This window comes from Cajanus cajan, chromosome 5 (genome assembly GCF_000230855.2).
Source record: "Cajanus cajan strain Asha chromosome 5, NIPB_CcT2T_4, whole genome shotgun sequence".
Taxonomy (NCBI): Eukaryota; Viridiplantae; Streptophyta; class Magnoliopsida; order Fabales; family Fabaceae; genus Cajanus; species Cajanus cajan.
Window position 1 is genome coordinate 58,764,467 of NC_138521.1, and position 11,093 is coordinate 58,775,559.

At 38.1% G+C, this 11,093-nt stretch overlaps 1 protein-coding gene across 1 annotated transcript; it reads right to left on the reverse strand.

Annotated features, from left to right (window-relative positions):
• Nucleotides 1-2,313: 2,313 nt before the first annotated feature.
• LOC109792688 (DNA glycosylase superfamily protein) lies at nucleotides 2,314-5,587 on the reverse strand. The gene is made up of 4 exons (XM_020352122.3): nucleotides 4,505-5,587; nucleotides 4,221-4,421; nucleotides 2,834-2,890; nucleotides 2,314-2,762 (listed from the first exon to the last, which is right to left on the reverse strand). The coding sequence occupies exons 1-4, from the start codon at nucleotides 4,859-4,861 to the stop codon at nucleotides 2,523-2,525; spliced, it is 855 nt and encodes a 284-aa protein (XP_020207711.1). The 5' UTR covers nucleotides 4,862-5,587; the 3' UTR covers nucleotides 2,314-2,522.
• Nucleotides 5,588-11,093: the final 5,506 nt, after the last annotated feature.

The window sequence follows — 11,093 nt, forward strand, 5'->3', positions numbered from 1 at the left end:
TGTTGGATGCATAATGAAATATAGGAAGTGACACTGGTCCATAGCCTTTAAAACTCATTATCCCTTCGTCACACTTCCACAAACTTCTCTCCCCCTTCCTCTCATCTCCTGCTTCACCAAAAGAGTCTAAATATTTAATGAGAGACTATATTTTTAAAATCGGATTGAAAATTAAACTAAATCAATTGTGATTAAATTAATATTAATAAAATAATAATAATAATAATTAATATTATTATTATTATTATAAAATATTATTAAATATATAATCATAATTTTACAATACTAAAAATTAGAATAAAATTATTTATAAATTCTTAGTATATTTAACATTCAGTAGTATTGAACTTATTTTAATTTATACCATTCACAAACAAAAATATATTAATATATACATAAAAGTCTAACCTAAATATATTATAATATTTAAATTTTAATTTTAATAAAATATAACAATGACTATTGCTAATAACAAAATTATATTTTAAAGTTAAAAGTGTTAAATTAATATATTTAAAATTATAAAAATTTAATATATAAAAAATTTAAATTACATAAATGATTTATTCCTATTTATAATTTTTATTAAATACTTATTTTTATTTTTATTAAAATCTGAATTTTAAAAAAAATGTAGCAGTTAAAACTTGATTTGTTACATCATTCTGACAAGTTTTAACCGATTTTGACCTTGTTGCAGTAGTTCCTTCACGTTCTAAGATGCTCCCTGCATAATTTACTCTCTCATGCCTTCCCACTCATCAAAAAGCTTTTAAAAAATTGTAAATGTTGAGTTTTTTTTTTAAAACGATTTTGTACTGCATCTCTTAGAATCATTGACCGGCTGTAAAATTTTACAACTTACAAATATACGGGATGATATTACAACGCTGTCGCAGTCGCACCATCTTTATTTCTTCATGAATAGTATTAGAAAAAGTACCTCCATCTGAGAAAGCTGAATAAACACAGCAAACCGGACTAACAGGTCCATAACGTAACACATAACCATTCACTTTATAAGACATATTTCAATGAAAGCAACTTAATTAAGCATGGACATGGGCAAGACCATGCCGTGTGGTACTCGAGTTTTCAGTTATCCATGCTCCAGACATCTTTTCCAACACTAACAGAAGCCAATACATATACTATGTCATGTGCTGTTTCAACTTGTCTTATTACAATCCTACGGATTCTACCTATGTTAATTAAACAGGGTTATTACTAAAAGCCAGTTATTTTTGTCAACAAGTGATTTTGAAGATACAGAAGTATCTCTTCGGTGGAGAGAGACAGACATTACTCGAGAAGAACAAACACTCAAAAGAAAAAACAAGGTTTTATTTCAATTTTGGTTGTTATTAATTTAATATTTTAATTCTTTATATTTATTTCTTTTAATACATTATGCATTTATTATACTAATAATTTAGTCCGTATACACAGACAATTTTTATTATATATAACTAAATTTTATAATAAATTATATATACATATAAATATTATATTTAAAATTTATATAAATAAATATTTGTAAACATAAAACATATTATTTTATATTTATGATAAATATTTTATATTGTGACACTATTATTTTTAAATATGAATAACTTATTTTAAAAACATACAGATTTATTTTATAAATAAATATAATATATAAAAATTGAATAAGAAATTAAAAATATTCTTACAAATCTTTTCATAAAAAAAAACTCTTAAAAACACTCTTCCAAAAAATAGTCGTCGTTTTTGTATGAGAATAGATTAATAATGTGTTGTGATACGTTTCATTTATTGTCAATATATATTCTATAAAATGAATCGATATTTCATTGTATTTAAACTCCATCTATAGGCGTGAGGGCACAAAGAAATATATAATTAAAATTACAAGCTTGAAATACTTGCATGAAAAAATAAAATCTATAGGCTCATGTCAGCTAAAAACTCAAAAAATAGGCAAAATATTTACATATAAATATATAATTAAAATTTATCCACTTTTCAACCACCATAAGTCATGGATGGCAGTAAGGAGTAAAGGCTTCAAATTTTATTTACGAACAAGCAATAATATACGCTATAGATCACTTATATTAAAACAATAAAAAAAATGTAGTTGTCATCCATTGGAGAGGGAGCGTAGATTATTCTAATTAATATTATATTCAATGGCATGAATTAAATGGTCCACGTTGGTCCAGTTTAGAAACCGACCAAGTTATACGCAGCCCATTACATAAGCCCTACATATTTAATGTCCATTAAGAGACAGATGAACATAAGATTTGCAGAGTTAAAGATGGGAAATTTTTAGATAATCCAAACACTGCAACTGCAAGTGCTTGATGCACCAGCTCAAAATTGTTGGCCTTTCTTTCATCTAATCTCAAAATTGTTCTCGTGCATAACAACCTAAGTCTATACCACTAGTATTGTATACAGTTACAAGATTAGAGTGCCCATGTTGACTTCGTTTAGTTTGAGAATCATAATTGAAAATAATTTACTTGCTCAACTCAAAGTTCAACCGACTCTTTATCATGATTCAATAAAGGACAGGGGTTATCGTTACATTTCTTTCCTTGATTGTTACCCTTTTTACCGGAGCATTTGCGGCAAAGCTTCCCATGCGTATACAGAAGGCAATTCAAGTCAAACTTCAGTTCATTTGGTATCCTTTGGTTTAGATGAAGATACGACTTGTTTCTGTCTGCAATAGCTGGTACCCAACCAATGGTTTTTGCAATCTCAAATATCTGCATAAATATGTAAGTGTTATAAATAACTGAATGGAGTCAAATGCAGTAAAAGATGAAATCATGCTTACGTGAGTGTCCACAGGAAAATCATCTTGCTGAAGATTGAACATCAACACACAAGCCACCTATAATCAAACCCGAAATTTAGAGAAACCAATACAAAGGGGGAAAGGACATACAAATTTATGTTCAATTGAGTTTAAGTATTAGTGTTACACATTGACATGATGTTTACTAACGATGCAATAAAATACAATCATCATTGATGTATGATCAACACAAAAAATATCCAACGAATCACATGATCCACTTAATTCCCTGCAAGGAGAAAGCAGCCTACAAACTTGCAATTAAAGGGTGAATGTCTGGTAACATGATATCCCAATAACAGAATGGAAAACAGGGAAAGTCTTTCCTTAATCCAATTTGAAAATTATACTCTTTCTCATGACAAAAGACTAAAAAAAAGTCCTAATATGGGGGCTGGGGGGAAATTTTCATATTTCAACATAATACGCAACATGGTGAAAAGCTTATTATTTTAACGATTAATCCCTTGGCCAAGTCAGGTACTGAAATAGGGAATTCACTATGTTTTACGAGAGTTGGAGCCTATAAGCCATAGCCCTGACTGATAGTAGCAATCACATTGCGTCCAAATTAAGCTTGTCGTCCCCTCAATAAGCCTAACTGCCATAAGCATCTCAAAGCACTTGAATTCATGGGCGTTACGAGGCATTTACGACCAATTGGCCTTTCTAGTTCTGTAAACTAAACCTCCCTGTCTGTATTAATATATTGTCCATGTCTCCATCTCTGCACTTGATTTCATATCCTACATATTGCCATTGTTAAAACAAGGTCACACTCTCGCATGCACACCTCCAAAAGAATCTTATTGTGACATACTTGAACAGTTGAGCTTCACTAGGTAGAGACTCTTAACAAAGTTAAAAAAAATAAAAAATAGAAATAGAAAACCATCATCATTGATAAATGGAAACCACTACAATGAATGTTTATAATTCTCTCACAGTTGCCACTTCTTTTGTAGACAAATTCTTGGATAATAGTTGCCTCAAAATGGGAAACAAAGTACTAAGATAATCATTAAAATTGAAAAGAGATAAAGTACAGAAAATTGAAGGGGAGGGAAACAACATTATGTGTCAGAATTCACATGTCTATCAAACTTAATCATATGTGCGATGTATCTCATTTTTCACAAGGATTTAAAGGAATTAGCTAAACAACCACATTGGAAGATTGTTGTTAATAAGAAATTATAATTCCTAAGCGCTAACAAAATGACAACAACATAGGATACAGATGTCCAATTATTACTAGCAAAGGGTACAAAGAGTAAGCAACACAGCACAAAGAACAGAACAAGTTCATTTCATTTTCATGAATTGTTCCAATGAAAAATAAGAGAGAGGAGCAAAAGAAGATTACCGTTTTGGGACCAATTCCTTTGAAAAGAGAGAGCTCAGCCTTAACTTGATCAACGGACAAGTCACGCAGATACTCCAAACACAACTCGCCTCTTCTCTCGCGCAAACAACGCAACAAGTTCTTAATACAAGAAGCCTTAGTCGGGGCTAAACCCCCACATCGAATAGCATCCTCCACGTCCTTGGAGTCAGCACCGAGAACCTTCAACACACAAAGCAAACGGCACCGTTTAAGAGCCCAATGTTAGATAAAAGAAATAGAAACATAGTTGTGTTGTAACGTACATGTCCCCAAGTGGGGAAGGAGGATTTGAGGGTGGCGAAAGCCTTTTGGGAATTGGCTTCGGTGGTGTTCTGAGAGAGGACGGTTCGGACCAAACCGTCGAGAACGGGCTCGGGCGGGTCGGGTTGGGCCGTGTCGCTGGTTGGTTGGAGTTTGCGGTACTTGGCGAGGTCCGGGGGAATGCCGTGAAGGGCTAAGAGAGTGTCGCGTAGGGTTTCGCATTCTTGTGGGGTGGGTCGAGTGTGAGATGGGAATGGATCCTTCACATTGTCGCTTCGGGTTGGGCCCACACGAACCGCCTTCGCCTTTGCCTTCGTCTCACGCGCCACATGCTGCTTCCTCTTCCGCTTCTTTTCCATTTTCACCTCTTCTTCCCCCCTTTCCCCCCCCGGATAACCCTTTTTTCTGCCCTTAATATTTTTATTTTTATTATAATTATAATAACTTTAATTTTAAAAGGGGGAAAATTTCCTTTCTCCAATTTCTTTCTTTCATTCTTTAATCAAATTCAAGTATCAAAAAAAAAAAAAAATCTTCAATCATACCCAACAGCTAAAAAAAAATCTTTATGTGGACTAATAAATAAATAGAACATAGATTAATTATATTTTAAAATTTTCCTTGTCCTTGCACACATTCATATATGGTTGCGTTGAGCATATAGAAGAACACCGGGTGTCCCCCTCCTGAGAGGTTCGAGACTGCAAGATCTGAATCCGCAGAAATGGTGGGTGGACCATGGAATGCAAGGTACGACACTACAGCTACCAAAACCAGTACCAGCTACACACACACACACCACATGCCAATTGAAGAAAGGTTAGAGAATATAATCTAATAGAATAGACTAGGGCCATCCTATATGCTACTGCTACCTTTTTCTTCCCACTCTCACCTGTGAGGATATAACATGCATATACATTCACTGCTTTCTAACATATATAATAACTAAAACTAATTCAAATGAGAAAGTCATCAAGATGCCTTCATCACATAACATAAGTCTAATTTATGAGATACTTCACTTGTTGAATATATAGAAGATTCATCAGTCACAACACTATATTAAACTATTTTTAGGTTGAGGATCTGAATGCCAAAGAAGTCGTTCGTAGAATGATGAAGTGGGTCAAAACGGTGGATTTGCAACGAAAAAACCAATCGGATGAGCTGTTATTGCTATCGTGCGCCACATGGAGGACGGAAGGGGAGCCACGTCAAGTGTGAATTTTAATTTTACCAATTTGGGGTTCTATTTTTGGGATTTTTTTGCTCCACCAAATTGGGGTTCTACTTTTGGGGACTCATTAACCTTATCCTAGTTCACTAACTTCAAGAGACTACAGTGTCTTTATTTTTTGTGTTCATGTATCCGTAGTTGCAGTGATGGTAGTTAATTTGATGGTGCACTTAATTATCAATTAAAATGTTGTGGGTTATATTAGATCTTTCTATAAATATTTTTGTTTTTGTTTTTCATGTTTTATGTAAAAGATTGTGGATCAACAAAACATAAGAAAGCGGCAGGAATACAAGAAAATAAAAGAGGTGTTAACCTGGGAAGTGAAGGAGGAGAGGTGTGTTAAGGTGTGAAGATTGCATAATAGAAGACTTAGGAAGAAAGCAATAACAAATTGAGGAGTGTACTCCATGCAAGGGAGTCTTGCAAGTTTGGAGATGCCAAAACCTAGTGTAGACTCAAAGCAATCCCAATGGGGTTGAACAAGTTTGGGACATTGGCTTGGCTATATATACCATTGTAGGCAAACCTCATTTTGTGTGCAGAAATTCCAAGTGAGAAATAAGAAAGGAGTTGAGTTGAGAGAGTGAGTGTTTCATACAAGTGTGTGTGAGTTGTACTCCTCGGTTTATCCTCCTCTTTTGAGTGATTTCTCCTGGCTTGGTATCGCCCCCAGACATAGGATTTTTATCCGAACTGGGTTAACAAATTCGTGTCTTTTATCGCTTTATCGCTTTCACATTCGTTATTGTGTTGTTGTTGGCCATCTTGACTTGATCCATTTCATAACAACTGGTATCAGAGCCAGGTCATAGTATCAAGATGGAGGGCAAAATTCCAGTCGAACGATTCAATGGTTCCGACTTTGGATTCTGGCGCATGCAGATGGAGGCCTACCTGTATGGGAAGGACCTGCACGCACCACTTGCAGAGAAGCCCGAGAGGATGAGTGATGAAGAATGGAAGGTGCTCGATCGGAAGGCGATGAGCGCTATAATTCTATCGCTCTCTCGGAATGTCGCCTACCATGTGAAGGGAGCGAAAAGCACGAAGGAAGTCCTGCAGACACTTGCCGATATGTACGAGAAACCCTCAGCAATGAACAAGGTTATGCTGATGAAGAAGCTGTTCAAGTTGCAGATGGAGGAGAGGAAGTCGGTGGCCGATCATCTCAACGACTTCAACCAACTCACGACGCAGCTGGCGTCTGTGAACATTGAGTTTGATGATTGAGAGGAATTTGATTTCAGTCGGACAACTGGATAGTGACGGCTTCCACATAATGTTCGGAGACGGTAAGTGGAAGGTCAGCAAAGGAGCTATGACATTGGCACGAGGGCTGAAGTCAGGAACGCTCTACATGGCAGGAGGATCCAACCCAAACATCCCCTTTGCAGGAGCAGTCTCGCAGGCTGATTTGTGGCACAATCGCTTGGGCCACATGAGCAAGAAAGGCATGAGCGTGCTGAAGTCAATCGGACGGTTGCCCGAATTAAAGTCGGTGGACGTAGGTCTATGTGAGCATTGTGTGCTTGGAAAGCAGAAGCGGGTGAGCTTTATGACCACGGGGAGAACTCCAAAGATGAAAAAACTGGAGCTCGTACACACTGACTTATGGGGGCCAGCACCGGTGATATCTCTTGGAGGATCGACATATTACATGACGTTCGTCGATGACTGCACAAGAAAGGTATGGGTGTACTTCCTGAAAAGAAAATCCGATGCCTTTGATACCTTCAGGAGATGGAGAGCACTTGTGGAGAATGAAACTGGTCTACAAGTGAAGTGTCTGAGATCAGACAACGGTGGTGAGTACAACAGTGAAGCCATCAAGGAATATTGTGCCGACCGTGGGATCCGGATGCAGAAGACAATCCCGGGCACACCTCAGCAGAATGGCGTTGCTGAGAGGATGAACAGAACACTGAACGAGCGTGCGAGATGCATGCGATTGAAGAGCGGACTGCCCAATATGTTCTGGGCAGAAGCAGTCAGCACGGCTGCTTTCTTGATCAATCGTGGGCCTTCTGTCCCGCTGAACAACAGGATTCCAGAGGAAGTCTGGAGTGGTAAGGAAGTTGATCTCTCTTTCTTACGCACCTTTGGTTGTTTAGCCTATGTTTTGAACGATGATCGGACTAAGCTGGATGCTAAGTCGATTAAGTGTACATTCATTAGATATGGGACTGACGAATTTGGGTATAAGTTCTGGGATGATCTTAACCGGAAGATAATTCGTAGTCGTAATGTGGTGTTCGATGAAGGCATGATGTACAAGGACAAGAAGGAGAGCCTGAACGATGGCAAGATGGAAAAGGAAGTGGTTGGTCTCGACATATCAAACACCAGGATCCCGAGACCAGCAGACAATGATTCAGTGGGAGTTCAGATGGAGGAAACCGACCAAACAGAGGAGGAGTCAGAGCCCGAACCACTGCCGCCCTTTGAATTCCGGGCGACAAGGGAAACAGAAAGCAGGACACCCCTGGCACTGGGCCGAGTTACAAGGAAGAGAAGGGCCCCGGAGCGGTATTCACCCTCTCTCTACTATTTGCTTTTGACTGATTGTGGGGAACCCGAATGCTATGCAGAGGCGGTCAATGATGACCACAAGAGCAAGTGGGAGCTTGCGATGGACGACGAAATGTGCTCGTTGAAGAAGAATGACACATGGGAATTGTGTCAACTCCCACAAGGAAAGAAGGCTCTTCAGAACAGATGGGTCTATCGAGTCAAAGAAGAATCAGACGGAAAAAAGCGATACAAGGCCAGACTTGTAGTGAAGGGATTCCAGCAGAGATACGGTATTGATTTTACCGATGTTTTACACCTGTTGTTAAGATAACCACTATTCGCCTAGTGTTAAGCATGGTAGCGGCGGAGAACTTGGAGTTACAGCAGATGGATGTGAAGACGGCCTTTCTGCACGGGGATCTCGAAGAGGAAATCTACATGGTACAGCCGGAGGGGTACAAGGGAGATGATCAGCAGGTCTGTCGCCTGAAGAAGAGCTTGTATGGATTGAAACAGGCTCCGCGACAGTGGTACCGGAAGTTCGATAACTTCATGCTGGAGATAGGGTACTCCAGGTGTAGTGCTGATCATTGCTGTTATGTGAAGAGGTTCGGTGACTCTTTCATTATTCTACTCCTGTATGTGGATGACATGTTGATAGCAGGATCAAATGTCATGGAGATCAACAGGCTCAAGGATCAGTTGTCAAGGAGATTTGACATGAAGGATCTAGGCGAAGCAAGGCAGATATTGGGCATGAAAATCACGAGGGACAGGAATACTGGTAAATTATGGCTTTCTCAATCTGAGTATATTGAGAAGGTGTTGTGCAGATTCAAGATGGAAGCTGCAAAGCCGGTTGGAGTGCCACTGGGAAGCCAGTTTAAGTTGTCCAACAAAGATTCGCCCAAGGATGACTCTGAACGAGAAAGGATGAGGGGTACGCCGTATGCTTCGGCCATTGGGAGCTTGATGTACGCTATGGTCTGCACCCGGCCAGACATAGCACATGCAGTGGGAGTTGTCAGCCGATTCATGAGCAATCCCGGAGTAATGCACTGGGAGGCAGTAAAGTGGATCCTTAGGTACCTGAGGGGTACTAAGGACCGGGTATTGATGTTTGGCAGGGGTAACCTTACCCTGTCTGGGTTTGTCGATGCTGATTTTGCAGGAAGTGACCTCGATAAGAGGAGGAGCACTACTGGGTACGTGTTTACTTACGGCGGAACAGCCATATCCTGGATATCAAAGTTGCAGAAGATTGTTGCACTGTCCACGACGGAAGCTGAGTACGTGGCAGTGACGGAGGCAGCCAAGGAGCTCGTTTGGCTGCAGAATTTCCTGAATGAACTTGGGAGACCTCGGGAGTATGTGGCTCTATATAGTGATAGCCAGAGTGCGATCCATCTGCAAAGAACCCCGCGTTTCACTCACGAACGAAGCACATCGAGGTCAAGTATCATTTCATCAGGCATCTTCTGGAGAAGAAGGCACTGCAGCTCGAGAAGATCCAGGGGGACAAGAACCCTGCAGACATGCTGACCAAGGCGGTGACTTTGGAGAAGTTGAAGCTGTGTGCAGCTTCGACCGGCCTTGACAACTAAGCAGACAGACCCGGTAGTACCAAGAAGGAAGAGGAGAAAAGCTGATCAATCTTCAAGTGGGAGATTGTTAAGGTGTGAAGATTGCATAATAGAAGACTTAGGAAGAAAGCAATAACAAATTGAGGAGTGTACTCCATGCAAGGGAGTCTTGCAAGTTTGGAGATGCCAAAACCTAGTGTAGACTCAAAGCAATCCCAATGGGGTTGAACAAGTTTGGGACATTGGCTTGGCTATATATACCATTGTAGGCAAACCTCATTTTGTGTGCAGAAATTCCAAGTGAGAAATAAGAAAGGAGTTGAGTTGAGATAGTGAGTGTTTCATACAAGTGTGTGTGAGTTGTACTCCTCGGTTTATCCTCCTCTTTTGAGTGATTTCTCCTGGCTTGGTATCGCCCCCAGACATAGGATTTTTATCCGAACTGGGTTAACAAATTCGTGTCTTTTATCGCTTTATCGCTTTCACATTCGTTATTGTGTTGTTGTTGGCCATCTTGACTTGATCCATTTCATAACAAGGTGGGTGATGCTTCTATATCGGACAGTATGAGTGATGGAGGTTACGTTGAGGGAATTAAACTTTGAAAAACTGTCATATTTTTAATTGACGTGAGGAAAACAGGAAGTGAGACAACAAATTGAGAATATGTGATGTTCATCCTGTCGCAACTCAATTTTTATAGAAATTGAATATATTTTCTTTTATCGCACTTTTAATTTAATCAAAGATTGAAAAATATTATATTTAGAATAGAAACGCTATCTTTGTTTAATTATAAAGAATAACATTTGAATTTTTTTGTTTCATAAATGAACATGTGTGATCAATTAGCCTGATTTTTTTTTAACTTATTTAATGATTTCAAATTCAAGTCAGTATAAATCCTTTTTTTTTTATATTATTATTAACAATATTAATCATTGTCTTTTCACATTTAAAAAATATATAAAAAAACCGAGTAGGTATAAATCCAATTTTTTAATTATTAACAATATTAATCATTGTCTTTTCACAGTTAAAAAAATATATTTTTATATATTTAACTATTTAGAGATAATAACAGATCAGTTAAGTCGCTCGTAAAGCAAACTTGTTGGCCCTTTCACTTTTAAATGATCATCATTTTGTCTGTTAATTTTCTCATGATGAAGTTTATTTAATTTGCACGTCACAAATTAGACTTAAATTCCTAGCTTCGTCACTGTTTTTTCATAATAAAAAAAATCTAGACGT

Excerpts from the sequence above, each read along its gene's own strand:
- LOC109792688 (XM_020352122.3), bottom strand. The coding sequence starts at position 4,861 with ATGGAAAAGAAGCGGAAGAGGAAGCAGCATGTGGCGCGTGAGACGAAG. Across the intron at positions 2,891-4,220 it reads AAGGAATTGGTCCCAAAACG|GTGGCTTGTGTGTTGATGTT; the intron begins GTAATCTTCTTT and ends GTTTGATTATAG. Across the intron at positions 2,763-2,833 it reads ATTTTCCTGTGGACACTCAC|ATATTTGAGATTGCAAAAAC; the intron begins GTAAGCATGATT and ends ATATTTATGCAG.